This window comes from Lonchura striata, chromosome 18, assembly GCF_050655825.1.
Source record: "Lonchura striata isolate lonStrDom1 chromosome 18, ASM5065582v1, whole genome shotgun sequence".
In the NCBI taxonomy this organism is placed as follows: domain Eukaryota; kingdom Metazoa; phylum Chordata; class Aves; order Passeriformes; family Estrildidae; genus Lonchura; species Lonchura striata.
Genome location: NC_140720.1, coordinates 11,659,922 through 11,680,200, shown reverse-complemented (window position 1 = coordinate 11,680,200; position 20,279 = coordinate 11,659,922). Strand labels below are relative to the sequence as shown.

Genomic DNA, 20,279 nt, shown 5'->3' with positions numbered 1-20,279 from the left:
TATCCTTCCAGAAGCACATCAGCCTTAAAATATGCACCAAGGCAGGCCCCAACACACCAAGTGCAAAACCATTCCCAAATCAGGGCACAGAGAAACAACTTTCTCTATTATTTTGCAACTTTGATTTGGCAGCTCGTTAATGTTGCACAGTATCTATAGTAATTAAAAAAGAAAACAACACAAAATAAGGAAGGGTTGCATATGGGGCAGGTTTAACTTGTGACAACACTGGCAAAACAATCAGAAATAAATGGCTAAAGGAATGGAAACGTTTTAGATGGAATCATGGAATGGTTTGGGTTGGAAGAGGCCTTGAAGCTCAGCTCCTTCCAACCCCTGCCTTGGGCAGAACACCTTCCACCAGAGCAGGTTGCTCAGTAAAAAAAAAACACTACAAAATAAAATACATCTATAAATATAATGAAGGTAAATATTAAGAAAATTTAAAAAAATATATTTGTTTATTGAAAACCAGTTCTGGAAGCCTAAAGAGTGCCTGCTGCCATTCCTGCAGGAATACATTGCTCTGGTGTCAGACAAGTGGGAGAAGCTTCCCAGGAGCCAGGATGTTTTCCCTTGGCGCTAAGGGATGCAGGCAAGAGCAGGAATTGCTGAATGTGTCTGTGAAGGACATGGATTCTGAAAAATGAAAAGCTGACAAGTTCAGCAGGAGCCAGACTGAGCAGGCAGATGCAGCAGGCCTTGCAGGAGACACAACTTCCTGCAGGAGACAAAAATTTCATGCAGGAGACACGGAGTGATTTCCTGCAGGAGACAGGGATTGATTTCCTGCAGGAGACACGGGTGGATTTCCTGCAGGAGCTGCCTGCAGCAGCAGCTCTGGGTCTGCCCAGCACAGGTCCCTCTGAGCAGACCCTGCAGCCCTGCCCCAGGTGATCCATCCCCCCTGGAGCTGCTCCCAGGCCATTCCAGGCACAACAAACCTTCCAAATCAGTGATCATCATTTCCTGCTTGTTCTTCAGTTTGGCCAAGTTTTTGGCTTTTTCTTCTTCTTCAGCCAGCTGAGAAGAGCACTCAGCAATCCGATCCTCCATCAGCTTCTTCTCCTGGGGGGGAGAAAAAACAACTTCAGCACAACTTCAAATAAAGGAATGTACAAAACCCACAGAGGGCTGTCAGAGAGCACAAGACCCTGTTACAGGTTTTGTTTCTAACACAGATTTCATTTCAAGTGATTGTCAATACCAAGGATCAGCTGGAACTGTTTGGAACCATGAACATTTATTTTCCAAGAGAGACCTGGAATTCAGCACACAGCAGGCCTGGCTTTAGGGCAGCATTGGAAATCTGTTTGCAGAGAACAAGGGCAGCTAGAAACCATTTTTCCAGCTCTAAGATTTGGGAGAGTCATGAAACTGGGAAGAGTCCATGACAAACTCCCTCTGGAATGTCATCCCAAACTCATCTCCAGTGCCCCAGCCCAAAGTGTCCAAGTGTCCCAGATCCTGTGACAGAGCTTTGGGAGCTGTCCCTTGGCACCCCTACACTGCTCCCACCTTCAGAAATTTGGAATTTTGGTCCTCCAACAGCAGGATCTCCTCCTCCATCTTCTTGATCTTTGCTTCAGCTGTCACTTTTTCAAGCTGCAGCTTCTGCCGAGCTCCCTCCTCCTCATCAAGCTGTTCCTCCAGGTCCTGGGGAGAGAGACAACTGCATCTGTACATTTTCCAGGTTGGTAACATTTAGGCTTTTTTAACTTAGTGACAAAGATGTGTTATTTTGAAAAGCCTCTTGCCCTAACACACTCTAACCCCACGTTTGCTTTGTTAGATTCATTGGCAGATCCATGATCTGGGAAGGAGTTCAGGGCCATGGGATACAGGTGGGATTTTTAAAACTCTGATTTGCAGCTTTGGCTGAAATGTGCTCTCTAGGAAACACACACTCACTGCCACAGTCTTCACCCTCCTAATTCCAGCTACAAGATAAAAAATCTGCAATTAATGACAACCAGTCAGATCAGGCTTTATGTCAGAGGCTTCCCAGCACACTGCACCTGAATGGGGCACGGGGTGGAGAAAAGGCAGGACCTGGGAAGGGATTCCAGAGGAGACAGCTCTCCTCTTCTCAATATCACAGCTTATGATAATATCTGAGCCAGTTGTGTTATTGGCACACAATTAAAAAGCAATAATGCCCTGTGCTTCTGAGGGTTTAAACATGATTCATTTAAATATGATGAATAGACATTTTTAAACTGCATCAAAAGCTGTGAAAAGTGAAGTTTATTTCCTCTTCAACTACTTTTAATATTTTTAAAGACAGGTAAGTTCTCAGCTACTCCCTTTTTCAGTGCCACCATTATTTAAAAGGAAGCATCTAAATAATCTGATTGTCAAAAAAACCTCAATCAAATAACTTGGAGGAAATGACATTGTCTTAGTGAAGTCAAGTGAGTAAAATCCTTCATGATGCTCCCTGGATTTCAGTGCAAAAGGAACATTTCTCCCACAGGTGACACCATGCCACCAGTCTGTCCCCAGGCCCTGTGCAGCCCTGCCTGGCTCTGCCCTCTCAGAGCCCTTTGCTGCCTTTAATGACCCCTCAGCACACACTGACAGGGCACCCTGGCTTTCCCTTCTTCCTCACCTGCCTGGCACCACACAGAGCTCATCACACTCAACACAGGGAGAGGAGAGGAAAAAAAATCATCTTCTTCCACTCAGGAGCCAAATTCCTCTGTTCTGTAGATGCTGAGGGAGCTTCCCCATCCTACTTCTCCAGTCACTGAGATCCATACCTGGATATGGCCCTGCATTTTCTTCTTCTCATTCTGCAATATTTGGTTTCTTTCCTCCTCCTCCTCAACCCTGGACTCCAAATCATGGAGAATTTCTTCCAACTCTTGCTTTTTGGCAGCCAAGCGAGCCCTCATCTCCTCAGCCTCTGCAAAGAGCTCTGTCTCAGCCTGGAGCTGCTCTGCAAGGATGTTCTTCTCCTCCAGAACCTGCAAAAGGCAGTAAAAGCTTTAAAAATGACACTTCAGAGACTCTGGTGAGAGATTACACCTGTGACAGCCACAAAAGGGACTTCAACACAAGCCCCTCAAGGAACATTTGAAGGAGCTGGGGCTGTTCATTCTGGAGTAGAGGAGGCTCAGAGGTGCCCTCATTGCTCTCCACAGCTCCTGAAGGGAGGTTCAGACAGGTGGGGTCAGACAGAACTGACAGAACAAGAGGACACAAGCCTCAGCTATGTCAGGGAAGGTACAGGTTGGATATTAGGAAAAAAATTTTCACCAAAAGAATAATAAAATACTGGAATTGTCTTCCTAAGGAGGTGGTAGAATCACCATCTCTGGATGTGTTTAAAAAAAGACTGGACATGGCACGTGGTGCTATGGTCTAGTTGAGGTATTAGGGCATGGGTTGGACTTGATGATCTTGGAGGTCGCTTCCACCCTCATTATTCTGTGATTCTGTGATTAAAGGCCATGTTCTGCTCCAGTTCCTGCCTCCCATGCCCACATCCCAAACCAAGGGCTTCCAGAAGAGGCTTTAGCAGCAGTGCAGAGGACAGCAGCTCTGGCTGCAGCAGCATTTCCTGCACTGCTCCCTGCAGTGGCACAGCGCTGCCATGGGCTGATCCTGCCACTCTGCCCAGTCCCAGTGCCCATCCCTGAGGATGCCACTTGTCACTGGACGTGGAGGCACTGACTGCCACCCCAGGAGTGCCCACCCACTGAGGGTCCATCCATGAGCTGCACGTCTCTCCAGGATGCCCACGGGACACAGCCAAAGGCAAAGTGCAGGGAGGTGACACTGAAACTGCTCTTCCTTTAGTCACCACATTTCTGCCATCACAGAAAGCCACCAGACCTGCAGAGCTGTCCCAGGTGTTTGCCCACAGCTTGCCCAGCCCAGGCACAGGATGACACTGCCTCTGAGTTTCTCCTGTCAGCCAGGAGAGGCCACACAAGCAGGTTTTGTTTGTTAACATGTTCCTGCCTCCCTGGAGGAGCAGCTCTTGCTGTATCTTCCTGTTCCACATTCCAGCAGAGTGGGAATCAGCTCAGCTGATCCTCTTTTGCTCCCTCAGATGGGACAGAGCACAATCCATGTCCTGCATACCAAAAGCTGATCTTGGACACAAACCTGCTGATGTTTCCTTTCCATTTCCTCAAGTTCTGCCTCCACTTTTGTCTGTTTTTCTTTCACCTTCATCAGCTCCTCATCCTTGGCTTGAAGCTCTTCTTCCTGACGAGTGACCTGAAGAAGAGGCTTCACCTGCAAAGGTTTGAAATGAAAATGTGAGACCCTGCCCTCACCTACTTATAGGTGAATGAAACAGGAAAGAACAGAACAGAAGGGACCTTGGTGAAGACTCTCCACCACTGCCAGTGCCTCAGCTTCAAATACGCAGCACAATTCCTCTGCAGGATTTTCAGTGCACTCAGCTGCTGCTGCTTCTTTGCAAAGGCCCTGAAGACAGGAAAAAGTTAAATGAATAAATGTGTTAAATACAGCTGAGCATCATTTAATTTTTAGGTTACCCAACCCTACGACACTTACAGACCATAAACAGGCTTATTGCTAAGTTTCAGTAACTACACTGAATTTATGAGTTCTTGCTCCTATGGAGTCAGAGCAAAAGCTGCATTCACCAATTCCAATAATTAAAAATGCTGTTTGCTCTTGCTCTCAACAGGCTTTTTTCTTAAAAAGACAAAATCAGGATGGATTAGCTACTTTATTTTTCAAAAAGCTGCTTTCCAAAGAATTTCCAGGAACCTCCAGTGGGACAGGAGGAGAGACAAAGGAATTTGCAGCCACTGAAAAGGGCTGTGTGTGCCACAAAGGCAAGAGAGGGAAACGAGATATTTTTAAGGCATGAAGGTGCAAATTCTGCCCAGGCAAAAATCCATTTAATACCCAGGATACAATTACAGCTCCTCAGGCAACAGCCTCAGAAAATCTCTCCTGAAATTCAAGTTTTAAAGCACAGCTCCCTCTCAGAGGGTCAAAGGAAGCTCCAGTCCCAGGAGCACACTCACTTCCTGGCCAGGTATCCCCTGCACACTGCTTGGAAGAAGATGATGATGTCTGTGATCTTCAGATCCCGCTCCTCCTCCAGGTGTGCCAGGACTCCAGCTCGGAAGAAGATCTTGCTCTGTCCGATTCTGTACAAGTTGGGGTCCAGCTCCAAGGCTCTGATCTAAACAGACAGGCAAGGGCGTTGTAGTTACACCAAGAAAAGGACAATTCAGGGAAATTTTTCCATGATTTGACAATATTTAGCTATGAACACTTACCATACGCTCACAGGCTTGCTTACCATCCATGAAACCTTTGGGAATTGCGTTGGGAGTGAGGATCTCATACCTCAAAGGCAAATGAAAAAACACCTTTACATTCAGCAGTCAGCAATGTGATTTATAGGATAAACTTAAAGGACAAACTACAGTGACCAAGTCACAACTGGGAATTTCTCCAGGAAGCTTTTCCAGCAGCCAATTTTGGATTGTTTCCCCTTGCCTACTGCCTTCAGAATAAACTGCAGTAGTCAAACTCATAAAGTTCAAGGCCTCACAATCAGGTTTTGATTTTCTTTGAGCTGGGCTGGGAGAGGAGGGAGGAGTGTGGGCTCTTCAATGATTTAACAAGGAACTTTAGCTCCTAAGAACTCAAAAGGCTGCTGCTGCTGTTACCTCTGCCTGAATTCCTGGAACACGATCCTGTTTGGGAATCCCTGCCGACAAATCCTGATTCCTTCCAAAACCCCGTTGCACCGCAGCTGGTCTAGAACCAGGTGTGGGTCCAGTTTTCCAGCCTGGACGAAACAAAACAAAACAAGGATGGTTTTAACTGGTATTAGTGGCAAACTGCACGTTCAGTTTCTCAGGCCAGAAGGCAGCAGGGTGAGTCAGGGGCATGCAGGGAATTCCGAGGGGACACCGCTCCGTGTGACAGCCGTGCCAGTGGGACGAGGCTGGAGGAGGAAGGCCCGGCCAGGCTGCAGGACCGCGTGAGCAGCAGTGGCTGCAGCCCCTACCCTCTTCTCGTGGTTGGGGATGATGCAGCGCACAAAGTTGGGGTTGGTGTTGCGGAGCGTGGCCATCAGCTTGGTGAGGGACTCCTTGTAGAGCTGGCCCACGGTGCGGAACATGCCCTTCTTGGTCTTGTAGGCAGAGCCGAAGGCGGTCTCGGTGATGCCGGTCACCTGGTCCAGCCCCACGATGCGATCCACTGCGGGGACAAGAGGGAAGGGCTGAGTGCCCTGGGCTGGCAGCGTGGCCACGAGGGAAGGGCTGAGTGCCCTGGGCTGGCAGCGTGGCCACGAGGGAAGGGCTGAGTGCCCTGGGCTGGCAGCGTGGCCACAAGGGAAGGGCTGAGTGGCCACGAGGGAAGGGCTGAGTGCCCTGGGCTGGCAGCGTGGCCACGAGGGAAGGGCTGAGTGCCCTGGGCTGGCAGCGTGGCCACGAGGGAAGGGCTGAGTGCCCTGGGCTGGCAGCGTGGCCGTGGCACGGCAGCAGAAGCTCGGGAGCGCCGGCGGGCGAGGCAGCGCAGCGGGACCGCGACACTGTGCGCAAGCTCGGGGACCGACAGCCACAAACTGATCCAGCACGGGAGTGCAGCTTCGGGAGGTACGGGCTGAGATATCCAGCTCTTTGCTTGCAGTTCTACATGACCAGGAAAGCCGTTTTCGGCCTTTAAATCAGCTTTATGGGGATGTAAATCCCAGCTCGCAGGCAGCTCACTGAGTTCTTACAGTGCACAGCGTTTCTGGGCTGAACATTTGCAATTACACATGAAAGTCACTTGTGACAATGAGATAGATTAAACCACAGTTTAGTTCATGTTTTAATAGAAATTTGCAGTAGAGTTGGAAATAGTATTATTTTTAAACTTTCTAAAGCTTCATGTGGGCTTGGAGATTACGATATCCACATGTGCATTGGAGGGAAATTTGTGTTACAGCATTTTAGATTCCCATCATTTGAGCCACTATGATTCAGGGAGCCTGGCTGTGAGTGGGGCATCAGTAACTGTGTCTGTGTACCCATAGGTGCCAGACTTGTGCTCAGCTGCTATTTTGGAAGACTTCTTCCCATTTTTAAATACACCTGCAAAGATCTCCCTACCCAAAAGACAAATTTCAAACCAGGAAAACTCCACACCAAAGCACTTCCAAGCTGCCATAAAGCATCACAATAGAGATTTGCCTTTGATTTTTTGGAACATTTTGGGTAAGGATCTCCAGGGTTTGTTTTTCAGAAGCACAATTAGAAATGTGAGTGCCATTATGAAAACCTTGAAGGTGATTCCATGTGCACGTCAAGAATTGTGTTAACAGTTCATTAAAAGATACACAGGTGGTTTAACACCTCAATAATTACAGCTGGTGCTTCTTAGGACTGAGCAAATCCCAACATTTGTGGGTTCTCCATGAAATCCAAGCTGGGCAGCCAAAAACAAGGAACTATTTGTAGGCTACAGCTTCAATTTTGTCACATTATCCTCAAATTCATTTAAACCAAAGCAGAGGGAATTATGCTTTGCTACCAGAATCATCTGACAAATAAGGGGAACTATTTAACTTCTTCCTAATATTCAACTCGTCAAAGGTTATTAAAAAAAAAAAAAAAGGTAGTTAAAAGCAGAGAAAAACAGGGCAGCAAATTTGAATAATCAGTTGTAAGTTTTGTGTGTAGAGCAGAGCCTAGATCCTCCACAGGGTTTTGAACACAAGAATTAAACTTCTTAAAGTTGGAGAAATAAGTAGGTGGTAAGGTGTTTATAAGGTCACATCCCAAATATTTGTTTTGAAGCAGAATTCAGTCCCAAATCAGACATGGGATAGAGACTGCAGGGAGTCAGTTTTATAGAGAATTAAATTATTGTCCATATTAGAAACCTGCACCCACCAGGCCCCACTAAGGACTGTGACCACTCAGCTTTTTCCACCGTGTACTTCCTACAATTTAGCAAACAGATCTGGTCCTGCAGAGTTTTGTGTTGCTCCCCTCTGTGCTCCAGCCCTAGGAGGGTGATTTATATTTCAAACAGGATGATTGGAGTTAAATGTAAGCTCTGCCTATAGGTTTAAAGCATGAACTGCATGACTGGACCATCACCCCTGGCTGGAGCCCCTGGATCTGCAGGAATTCCTTTGGGAACACCCCTGGTGTCCTCAGGGATGGGATGTATCAGGAGTGGTGAAAGATAAACCCAAAATCTGAGGGCACAACCTTCACATCCATGTGTATCTAAACTTGGGGAGATGAATCCAAGATGGATGAGGAAGTTGACCTAAATATCTCAAGTGTCTTCAAAGACATTCCAAGTGCATTTCTTGATTTCTCAATACCCCAAAAAACCATCTGCAGCTTATACAAATATTAAAATTAATAGGCTTTTAAATAAAAGAACAATTCCAACAAGGCTGGAAGAAGTTTACTTCACTTTCTAGCCCCACTAAAACTGCAGCACTCATCCTGGTACTTCAAAACATTCTTGAGCTCTCCTCCCAAAAGGACACATCCTAAAACATCCCAGAGTTTTGTCAATGTTGGACTGCAGAAAGAAGCTTGATAGTGTTCCAAAGCTTTTGCATTCTCTTGCTTGCAGCTACCAGAATTGTCACTTAGAGGCAATTCTACATCTCCTCATGGAACCAGGAAGCCACAAACCTTTTCATCTGCAATGCAAAACTGGAGATGCTTTGTGTGTGTGCAGCAGCAGCTGGACAGGAATGCACCGGGGGCCCCAGGGGGGCTGGGGGGGTTTTACCTAAATTCAGCATGAAATGAGAAGTTCATGCAAGCCTACGAGCAAAAATGGTTCTCCTGGAGGTACAACAGCCCTGCCTTTAGTAGGCCTAGTGTTTTATATCCATTCACCTGGTGGCTCATGAAGACCAGACATATTGTCATAGAAACAGGCTCTCTGAATATTCTGAATCTCTAAGGCAGAGAAACAGCAGAAACACAAAGACAGAAGAGCAGATACACAAAACACTTGAGTTAGTAAAAACAACAGGTTCATCAATTGCAAACACACTTCACTGTGCTACAAAAGCAGTTAGGCCACAACATATTCCATGCACATTTCAATGGTCTGTGGGAACAGGGTTTGAGGATTTGGACCAAAACACAATTGCTCTGTGTGTGTCCTCCAAGGGAAAAGGACAGATCCCCAACCAAAAAGTTCTTTACAGATTTCTTAAAGCTGCTCTCTGTGGCTGCCCAAAGAGGGAAACTCAGCATTAACCTCCAGCACCACCTAAGTCACAAGTTTTATTTCCTCATCTAGTAACAAACCACAGGGTTTGTATCCTTTCACATGGAAATATACTCTAATCAGTAGACTGTGATGTTAAAAAGCAGAATAGGTAAGTCCCTGCTAAGTATTTATGTGGCTATTTCTGCTTTTCGGAATCATTTGGTGCAAGTACTGATAAATACTTTCAGGTGATGGGCAGGTAACCTGGCTGAGCAGCAATTAAAACAGGATTTGATTTTAATGTGCAGTATCCCAGCACTGCTACAGCTGTTACTGCAATTCATTTGAGGAGATGTGGATTTCCAGAGTACCACCCACCACTGCACAGGGAATAACTGCTGGTGCTCACAGAGACAAAGTTTACAGTTTTAACAACAGCAAGAACCACCCCAGCTGCTCACACTCAGGACTCCACTGCAGCAAGTCCCAGCCAAGAGTTTTGGACAAGATTCCATATGAAATTGGACACAAACAAGTAATTAGTGAGTATCAGTTCCAGTAATGAACATGAGAAGCAGCTACTCAGAAATGGTACATGTGCAAGGGACAGAGGTGCAACTCGGCTTCCTTGGTGTCCTTTGGGCACTAAGTAAGAGAGAAAATGCTGTAGATATTTATAACAGAGAAGTGGAGGGTGAGGAAGGAACGGGCATAAAAAAAAAACCCAAACAACTCATCCAGCAAGGTGAAATGACCAACAATCTGTGCTCAGAGCTCCCTTACCATCCTTCCAAAGCTCAGCCACGAATTTGTCTGAGGACTGGTGCAGGAGCGTGGCCACGTTGTCGTTCAGGGGGTCCATGTTCTTCATCAGCCACTCATCTGCCTTGTAGTCCACCTGCAGGGCAGCCAAGGGCAAGGCTCAGAGCAAATCCAGCTGCAGGTTTCTATTCCCCAGCATCAAACATCAGAGGTGTTCCCCCCTCAGCACCAGTGCCCAGAATCACAAAGGCTGGAAAAGAGCTCCAAGCTCAGATCCAGCCCTGCCTGGCCAGGCCAGCCCTGGCTGCTCACACTTGCTGAGCCTCCTTAGGACAGTTCAAAGTGCCATAAGTTTGTTATAATGGGAGTTTTCTTCAAAATTCAGCAATCTACTTCTTTCTTACTGACAGCTGGATGTTTATTTGCTGCCCAGTTTGTTGTCAAAATAAGGTTTCACTGTGAAGGAAAAGCAGCTCTAGGACAGACACCAATCACTTCATCTAAATTCCTGGAGAGTAAATTAAGGATGTGCTGCAGCATGATTTTTGAAAATTTCTCTACAATATTTACATTTAAACACTTGGTTCTACACAGAAAACAAAGTTCTTATCTTTAAAGGGCCAAACCTGTGGTTTCAAAATAAATCCCAGCTCAGCAGCAAAAAATCATTGATACCAACCAGGGCTTTATCCCAACACAGGGAGCCCTAAAACTCCCTAAGTCCAACAAAATCTCTGTAGCCCAGCATGGTCCTGCTTCAACCAAGGCAAAAATCATCTAATTCTGCATCCAGGCTTTGGAAGGAAAGCAGAGTACTCTCCCCAAACCAACCTTTCCAAACAAGAATTTACTGTGGAGCCCTTACCTTCCCTGCATAGTGAATAATGCAGAAGTCTGCTTTGTCTTTTAGTTGTCTTGGCTTTTGGAACTTAGAATGAGTTCCTTGCTCTTGGACCAATTTCTCCACAAATGTCTTGTCAGTAGCTTTAGGGAACCAGCATTCTTCATCCAGCAATGCCAACACACCAGGAGGATTTGCCTGAAAAGCAGTTTGATAATGTGTTCATGTTTTTATATATTTCAGAGTTTAATATTTCCAGTGCACCTCTGAACACCACAATAAGTGTAGTCCAAAATGCTTCAAGCCTAATTCCAGCTAGGAGATTTTACCTTCCAAGGAGGCAGAACTTTCTCAGTTCCACACACAGAGTGCAGACCTTTGGTAACTGAAACAAGATTTCCCTTTTCCCACAGGAAAGCAGGAATGCAGCTCCTCTGCTGGTCAGGATGTACAGCAGCACTGGGAGCTCACCTGCACCCCAGCATGCACACAGGCAGGTAGGGAGGAGCACCTGCAGAGGCCCAGGTTTCATTTAAAAGGTTCTGAGATGGAAAGAACAAAATTTCAGGAGTCTCTGTTCTCCCCATCTGCTCCTCCTGCTCTTCAGCTCCCATAAATCCAGCAGCCAGAGGAGGATGTTAAAAACCAGAGTGACTAAAATACTTTTAATATCCTGTTTTCCTATTTGCAAGGCAATTTTCTGAGGGGAAACTCTCCTCTACTCAAAGCTTCAGGAATTTTGCTATTCTGCTTCCTTCCAATGAAGGAAGTCTACCACAAGCCTTGGAAAAACTTTCTACCTGAGTCCCAAAGCTCCTGCACCACAATGGCACAGTTTAATGACACTGACAGGATTAATGACTTCATTAGTACCAGGGAAAAAGATATAAAAATAGCAGCTTCATATCTTGAGCTCAGTGTTTTACACTGACATAAGGGCAAAATCCCCTCTGGACAAATCCTTTTATTAACAATACACGGTGTTTTAGATTTGAACTTCAGCATTCCAGTTAATTCCCTTTTAATGACAGCTCCACAAGAAACGTCTCATTTGCAGGCAGCAAAAGCCACTCAGCACTCCAAGCTCTCCTCCTCAGAGCATTATTCATGTGCAAACTTACAGGTCTTTCAATTAAGTCAATGCAAGGCTGCAGATCCAGGCCAAAATCAATGAAGTTCCACTCGATCCCCTCTCGCTGATACTCCTCTTGCTCCAGGATAAACATGGTGTGGTTGAACAACTGCTGCAGCTTCTCGTTGGTGTAGTTAATGCAGAGCTGCTCAAAGGAGTTCAGCTACGAGAATAACATCAGTGTTCAAGAATGACTCAGTGACAAGACACCACAGATCTGGGAGTCAGAAATTTGACTTTATAAGGAAATTCTCCAAAACTTTGCAAAGTTCAAATATAACGTAAGGAAAGCTGGAAAGCAATACTACAAATCTCCATAACATAAATCATACTAGGAACAACTATCACACATAAAAGAAGTATTAAAGATTAAATTATGACTTTTTGGCACTGTAATTTTGGGCTGCCGAAGCCTTTGTACACCCCAAACCAACGCCACGTGTAACCTGGCTGCCTTCAGTGCCCCTGCAGCGTGTCCTGAGCCCACAGCACAGGGCAAAGGACACCTGAGCAGGAATATCCCCACGTACCTCGAAGATTTCAAAGCCAGCAATGTCCAGGATGCCAATGAAAGAGGCTCCCTGGCGCTTGGTCCTGTCCAGGGCTTTGTTGATGCGGTGCACGAGCCAGCGGAACAGGCGCTCGTAGGTGGCCTTTGCCAAAGCTTCCACTGCAAAGTCCGCCTGCAAACCCAAACAGGAACATTTATTTCCCCTGGAAAAGCCATCAAAAGGACACCGACGTGGATGTTAACACAAATAACTCGGCAAAGGAAGAAGCTGGATGGAGTTAATACCAGCGAGGAATGAAAACAAGCAGTAGGAACAGTTTAGATTTGATCAATGTTAAGAAAAATTTCTTTCTAAACTGTTTCACAAATACAAAAGGTCTCCAAGTGTTTGATAATGTCACAACATGAAAGGATGAAACCAGGAGAAAGTCAAGGATAGGGAGAGGTTTCTTCTATTCTACAAATGATTTTTACCATATAAGAACATTTTCATAAAGACAGTAAAGCTTTAACAGAGCAGCAAACACTCAAAGCCAATTTTCTGCATTAGGAGCTAATTGAGGATGAGGCAGCTTCCCTCAGGGTTTAAAAAGCACCTTTTAAAGCTCACCTGCTCTTTGGTCTGGGCCTTCTGCACGTAGTCCCTGCCCACCTTGATGCGGGGGGTGAGGATGGCACGGGTGAACTCCATGACGTTCATTCCCAGCAGGTGGCAGAGCTTCTGTGCGACTGCGGGGACACGGGACAGGGACAGAGGGACAGAGGGACACGGGACAGAGGGACACGGGGACAGAGGGACATGGGGACACGGGGACAGAGGGACATGGGGACAGAGGGACATGGGGACACGGGGACAGAGGGACACAGGGAGGGAGCACTCAGACCCTGCCCCGACACCTGGGAGCAGCTCCTGTGGCATCTCAAGAGCTGCACCAGTGCCCAGGACAGGGCCCAGCCCCGGGGGCAGTGTCCCAGGGCTGGCAGAGCTCTGCAGAGGGACACAGCTGGATATCCCCGGGGAGCAGGAAACGCTGGATTCACCAGGTGGCAGCTCATTAACAGCTCAGGCACAAGGGCTTATTCAGCTGCTTTAAAAGGGAACACATCCCTTTCTCATCCCCAGGAAAAACGGGCACTGTGGGGACATCACACACCAAATCCATCATCCCAAAGGTGCCTGAAAATCTGGCTCAGGGCAGGCAGCTGTGCCAGCACAAAGCAGGGATGTGCCACCTTGTCCAGGAGCTGAGGACCCCCCAGGCCTGGCAGTGCCCAGGCCAGGCTGGACCCCTTGGAGCAGCCTGGGACAGGGAGGTGTCCCTGGGATCATCTTGAACCCAAACCAGTGTGGGGCTCCAAGTGTTTTACACAGAACACCAGCACAGGCAGCAGTGCACTTCAGCAGCAGAACCCTCCTGGTGTCATCCATTATTTAAATAGTGCATTACCCACTCCTGCTGCATCATCCCTTCCCCTGAACACGAGGCCCAGGAGCTTGGGTGGCTGTGATTGCACACTTCTAAAAATGACAGTGACACCAAAGGTATTTTTAGGTGCAGGGAAGTGTTGCCCTTTAGCAGGAAGCTCTCCACACCACCCAGTAAACACTTGGCCCCTTATCTTTATCATCTGATAGTTCCTTGTACTGTCAAAATGAAAATAAAAAGCTGTTTTTCAAAACAGCATTGGAAAACAGATGTTCGTACTAATACATCAGAGTTTCTGCTGCATTATTTCTTTCTTTACTATTAAAAAAAAACTATTATTGCTGTTTAATGTTGAGATTCTCTGTCTGGCCATATGTTCACTAGAAGGGTTCATGACCTGACACACGAGCAGTGAAATCAGGGGAGTGTCACAAACTGAGCACTTCCTCACTGGAGCTACAAACAGGAGCATTTCTGGGCTCTGAGCATACAAATATTCATCAGATAAAGCCCACAACCTCAGGGGCCAAGTAGGAAGTGCTCTCAGGATCTTTAAAACAAACAAACAAATAAAACAGGAACTTGAAAATATTAAGTTGCCACGGGATACTGTAAAGGATCCTGCAGTGCAAGGAAGGAGGGTCCCAGAGTATCCCAAATACCACACTCAGCCCCTTGCACAAACCAGGGACACAGAATTGATTGTCCCAGCCTTTCCAGTCAGTAACGAACTGTGCTTCAGGTGAGAATAACACCAAAAAAGCCCAGCAGGTGTGATCCTAAGCATGGCATTGCTGAGCCACTGCAGGAGGCTGCAGCCAGCACTCCTGAAAATGAGCCCAATTCCAAGTGCAAACTGTCACATCCCAGGGCAGGGCTGGGCCACCCTACCTCAGCTGGGTTCTCCTCCTGCACTTTAAAATCAGCATCCTTCATCTGAGGATCACAGGATGGTTTGTGGAGGAAGGGACCCTAAATATCACCCAGTTCCACCCCCTGCACAGGCAGGGGCACCTCCTTGTTTGTTTGTGATGAGAAAGGACCATCTAAAAGGTGTGACTGAGAAAACTCTGTCTGTCCTGACCCATATTTTATTGCTGCTGGGGTTTGGAGAGAAAATTCTGAATTAATTATAAAGCCAAGATACCAAGGAGCTCCTATCAGAGGTGAACATGAACTTTATGGGATTGCTTTGAACTTCTGCCCTCTCAGCTGAAAGGGCCCTTCCCAATCTGGTGAGCATGAAATGATTCTCCAAGCACAGCTCCTCCATCCTCCTAGGCCACAAAGGCTCTGTGGCTGCTCTGCTATCTGTACCTGAAGCCAGGATTTGTTTATCTACATTTCCCATCTCTAGGGGAGAATTTGCTTGCCGTGTTCATTGAATGGGTTCCCATCTCCAGTGCCCACACAAACTCCTTCCATGCACAGAGCCAGCACCTGCCTGTTCTGCCAGGACACACTGATTTCTCCAGAGGATGCAGGGAAACCCCTCACAATGAGATGTGACAAGAATAGAGAGATCAGTTACACTCAATTTCTTCAGAAAGATGCAATAACTTATACCAAATTCTTAAATACAAGAGGACAAAAATATGCTTTAATTGTGACCTGAGCTTTTCATCCTTTTGGCTTTAGAAGTCAGAATTTTGTATCCAGCACTATAAATATCCAAGAGTATCAATACGTTTATAGCCAGTGTTGTAATTCAGAATTGATGTCTAAAAACCAATGGTAATGCAACTAAAGTCAGGACAGCCAAGAAGCATCTCTATTTTTCCACATGGACAATGACCCACGTGGGCTTCCTAAACCAGCAGGAAACACCCCAAAAAACTGAGCCTTCACCCATCTCACTGCAACACAGAAAGGGCCAAAAGCCAGGTCAGTAACTACTGACCTTTAACCCCCAGCTGGGTTCTGCCCCCTGAAAGGACAATTTTGAGCATTGCAAGTGACCCAGGTGCTCAGGAATTTGGGACAGCTGCAGAATGAGAGCAGACAAGACCCTGAGCTATGTGCAGCAGCTCCTGGGAATGGTGCTTCCCCCTGTCCTTCATGAGAACATTTCAAAGGCTGGCACTGCATCCTTCAATAAAAACCTCAAATGTGCCTCTCAGCAGTTTTTTTTTTCTTTTTTTTTTTTGGGTGGGGGAAGAGATATATCTTTCAAAATGCTGATTGCATTGCAGGCACTGATAAATTCAGTGTCAGCCCTGCTGCCAGGACACTCCAGAAATCAGGCTGCTCTCAATGCAGCATTCCTGTCTTCAGCCACTGCACCATGGAAGTTGTGCTTGGCTCCAGGGCTCTTATCATTGGCAGCAAAACTGCTCTCAGCAACCAAAGAAAACAAACTGATTTAAGCATGAACTTCTTCCTAGGGCTTAAATCTTTGGAGAGAGCAATAAACAAGATTACAACCAAAATACTTGTTCAAAGCTTAGCAGCAATGCAAACAGCATCAATTCCCCTGATGGACACTTGCATTTGTCTGCAGCAGGAGGTGGAAGGGGAGAGGTTCAGGAATTGCCTGCTGGTGCCATCAGCCCAGGCCTGGCCTCATTTGGGCCCAGAGCACTCCCAAGGATGCTCAGCACTGCTCGGAGCTTGGCTAGAAGTGCACTGGCCAAAGGGCAGGAACTCAGCACAAGGCCAAGGACAGCCCCAGACATGGGAACTCACCAGTGTTCTCTGGCATGGACGCCTGATCCGTGTTCCTCTCCTTCTTAAAGGAAATGTTTCCAAACTGCAGCACTGAGGACACCACTTTCAGCATTGCTGCGATAACAAGAGACATGTGCATGAGTTTCATGGCTCAGCTGAACAAATTCTCCTGTTTCTTGTGTCATTTTCCTTCCACATTCCAAGGAGAAGTTCAGGGACGAAATACAGTTTGTACTGTGCTTTTTGGGCAAAGGGCTTGAATTCAACTCCAGTTGGAGTTAAGCAAACATTTCCTTCAGGCTGTCAAAGACACTGAAGCAACATTAAATTTGGTGCCATTCAATTAGCTCTGTGTGTGTGTGCGTGTGTATAAAAGGGAAAAGGACACTGAAAATTCCAGAGGCTCCATAACTTACACAAGATCTCATCGTGTGAAAAGCCCATGATATGCATGGCTTCCATCGTCTCCTGGAAGTTGTCCTTGTCTTGTTGCCCAGGGATGGGGATGTAGCCATTAGATAAAAATCTGTAATTGTTAAATCCTTCGAGCAGCAGGTCAGCTGTGATGGGGGAAGAGACAGAAAAATAAGCTCAGAAATGCTGTTCACACCCACCCGTGCTCTGTTCTCACTCAATTCCCCAGCTCTGCTTTAGGAAATCAGTTCCTCAGAGATGTCTACAAGCCAGGACAGCTGTTTCCGAAACCCTAAAAATACCAGTGCACCTCCCAGGCTGAGGGCAGACTCAGACTCTCTCCCTGCAGCAACCTCCATGAGCTCCCCAATGCATTAAACAGCACACAGAACATTACCCAGGTCCAGCAGCATCTCAAATCCTCATCTGGAATATCCCAGAAGGAAATCTGTACTGAAAGGTAACAGACCCAGGCAGAAAAGCAGGTGGGGATTGATGATCCCATCAAGGATGCTGAGCACCAGCTTATCTCCTACAGGAGGAGTGCACCAGTTCCCTGGAGTCTGTATCTTTATGAGCTTCACTTATCACAACCTACCAGGAATTCCCAAGGAGGGGAAAGAAGCCCCAGACAGGGTTGAGATAAACACCCCAGCACTGCAATGGCCTGAAGAGAGCCCCAGGGTTTCATCAGGCTGGGTTAAATTTCTCTGTAGGCTGGAGGAGATGGGGCTGGTTGTTCCCAGCTGGGAACTGTGCAGCTCCAATCCAGGAATTCCCAGCCAGAGCCTGCCCAAACTGGGCCTTGGCAGTGAGGAGACACGGGCTTGGAATGCCAGAGTGGCTGCCCAGCACATCTGGTAAAACACAGCAGTGATTTCAGGGCAAAGCTACCTGGCCTCTCCTTTTAAAACTCACCATTCACGGCCAAAGAACAACTCAAACCCACCCTGCAGCCCTGAAACAACCAGTGCAGCACCCAAGAGGTTTCAAATGGCCATCCCAGCTTACACTTGAGGTGCTCTCCTGCTCCAGCCAGCAGCTGGTAGAAGATGTGGAATGTCCGCTCGTCCTTGGCCTGACGGACGGCTCGGGACTTCTCCAGCAAGTCTGGCATCACCTGCAGTCAAGGGCCACCTGCAATCCCTGCTTCCAAACACACACAGACTCCAAAGCAGGCTATGGAATCGGCCTGAGACCAAAGGGAGTTGTAGGAGCAATGCCAGAGCAGCTGGGGCTGCCCCTGGATCCCTGGCAGTGCCACGGCCAGGCTGGACAGGGCTGGAGCAGCCTGGGGCAGTGGGAGGTGTCCCTGCCATGGCAGGGCTGGCACTGAGGTCCCTTCCACCCCAAACCAGCCTGGGATTCTGTGACTGGACTGGGTCCAACATGAACTTCTAGTGACTAGGTAAGAGATGTCCAGCTCAGACTGGTAGAAACCTGCTGTTCATCTCACAAACCCTTGGCATTTCTACACTCCCATCCCTTGGCAGCTTTCCCTGTATCCCTGCAGCCACCACTACCTGCCATGGATCAGCTGCACTTTTGGTCATGGGGAGCTCCCATCCTTCTCTAGCACTTCTATTGAGGTCAGAGCTGAACTCCTAATCCCAAAAACGCAGCAGCTGCTGAACTCAGGAGTCCTTTATTATCCAAAGTGCATTTGTCACTCCTTCCAAGCATTGCATTTCTCCACAACAATCCACACTGCCTTTAAACAGCTCCCAGATTCAATTTCTGCAGCAGGTAGTGCCTGATTAGCTGCCATGAGCTGTAATCTTATTTAATTTTTGTACTTCTTGATACCCCATATTGTAAAGCAAATGTAGGACAGAGATCTGAAATGACAGTGGCAAAGATGAGATCCTGTGATGAAGAAGAAATTCTCCAAGAGTTAAATTCTCCTGTTTTCACAAAGCTCTGGGCAAAACAACTCATCTGGACTTTTTTAAAGGCTGCCTTCATTCCTGTGCTATGGTGAATGGAAAAAAACCACTTATCATTGCAGCATATTTTGAATAACTATAGATCTTTCCCAGCCTTATTGGGAAATCACATTTTCTGACAATTCCAAACATTTAATGTTCAAATCAAGCAGTTTCAAAACACAGGAACCAAATGGAAACTTAACTACAGCATTGTTTATGATCAGTGTTCACTTAATGTTGTTTACCAAGATTCTCAACTTCATCCTTTTATGACCACTCCACTGCTATTCTCCCAGAAAACTCAAAATTACACAATACATTTTTAGCACAGAGAAAACAACTTCAGGGAAAGGCTTTCAGTGCCAGTATTTTTACTTGGCTTTACACTCATCAATAAGAACAACTCTTAGAGCTAAAACTGAATTCACTTTGGTATTAATTATAATTAATGAAGTATAATAGAAGGCCTAGTGTTACTGACCCTCCATGGTACCAAGAAGAGCTGAGCTCTGGCCTGGATCAGGAGCATCCCTCTCCAGGCTCAGCTGCTCCTCAGGAAGGCGTTTTCAGGGGGATTCTCAGAAATGTTCCCAGAGCAAGCACATTTTACATGGTTTCCCTTTCTAACACACCCTGGGTTTGAGGCCAGTCTGAAAACCCTGCATGTTTCAGAGAGTGGAATTTGGGAGTTTAGGATTTCTGAGCAAACGGAAGCTGCTGAATCCGTGATATTTGATCAGTTGTTTTGAAACAAAGGGAGAGATGGATGCTGGCAAAGGAATGTCCAAGTGTGGCAACCTTTCACTGCATTCCAGTGAATTCTAGGGTTAAAAGCAAAACAAAGCAGGGAAGCTGCATTTAGCCAGAATGTGGCAGGAAAAAGGATACAGGTCTCAATGTTGGCCCCAACGATGTAACCAGTGACATCGAAGTTAATCCTGATGAATTTGCCCTGCAAAGAAAAGAAGAGTTTTTCATCATTACTTTTTTTTTTTTTTTAATTAAGACAATGCTGTCCACACCAAACACAATCCAAATGCATTCATGGATCAAGGATTTCCCAAGCTCAGAGGAAACCTTTCCCCTTCCAGGGGTTCAGCCATCATTGCAATGGAGCACGCAACACACTCCAAAGACTGGGGAACTCCCAGTGCAGATTTATTGGGAATCCAAACTCCTCTGAACGTGGTGCTCAGATTTCCCTGGGCAAACACTCTGGCTGAGGTGGGCAGCAATGCTGACATCCCAGGTGTGCACATTCCTGCAGCATTTTCTGGTGCCTGAAGGGGCTCAGCTCCTGACTCTCGCGTGCTGCCTGGCCCAGAAGATTTCTCCTTCCTTTTCCAAAAGGCTTCCTGGCCTCTCTCCAGCTCAGCCAAGGGCTGAATTCTGTTGCCACCATCACAGCACTGAG

The 20,279-nt window shown here is 46.8% G+C and overlaps 2 protein-coding genes across 6 annotated transcripts in view; both read right to left on the bottom strand.

Annotated features, from left to right (window-relative positions):
* LOC110475147 (TBC1 domain family member 24) overlaps positions 1-20,279 on the bottom strand; it is a 186,240-nt gene that overhangs the window by 84,940 nt on the left and 81,021 nt on the right. The gene's annotated exons all lie outside the window — the stretch shown is intronic.
* Positions 1-20,279, bottom strand: part of MYH10 (myosin heavy chain 10) — an 81,905-nt gene that overhangs the window by 15,101 nt on the left and 46,525 nt on the right. For 3 of the 5 annotated variants that reach the window (XM_085556897.1, XM_077787316.2, XM_077787317.2), the window contains 19 exons: positions 19,754-19,817; positions 17,949-18,047; positions 16,940-17,083; positions 16,542-16,637; positions 13,040-13,158; positions 12,449-12,601; positions 11,908-12,081; positions 10,811-10,984; positions 9,967-10,081; positions 8,862-8,924; positions 6,014-6,207; positions 5,670-5,791; positions 5,274-5,343; positions 5,016-5,176; positions 4,335-4,443; positions 4,117-4,248; positions 2,763-2,969; positions 1,519-1,656; positions 945-1,068 (listed from right to left, as the gene is read on the bottom strand). In XM_085556897.1, the coding sequence (XP_085413023.1) occupies positions 945-1,068; positions 1,519-1,656; positions 2,763-2,969; positions 4,117-4,248; positions 4,335-4,443; positions 5,016-5,176; positions 5,274-5,343; positions 5,670-5,791; positions 6,014-6,207; positions 8,862-8,924; positions 9,967-10,081; positions 10,811-10,984; positions 11,908-12,081; positions 12,449-12,601; positions 13,040-13,158; positions 16,542-16,637; positions 16,940-17,083; positions 17,949-18,047; positions 19,754-19,817 (2,458 nt within the window). The remainder of the gene's footprint in view (positions 1-944; positions 1,069-1,518; positions 1,657-2,762; positions 2,970-4,116; positions 4,249-4,334; positions 4,444-5,015; positions 5,177-5,273; positions 5,344-5,669; positions 5,792-6,013; positions 6,208-8,861; positions 8,925-9,966; positions 10,082-10,810; positions 10,985-11,907; positions 12,082-12,448; positions 12,602-13,039; positions 13,159-16,541; positions 16,638-16,939; positions 17,084-17,948; positions 18,048-19,753; positions 19,818-20,279) is intronic. The other 2 variants (XM_077787318.2, XM_077787319.2) reach the window with 1 other exon arrangement.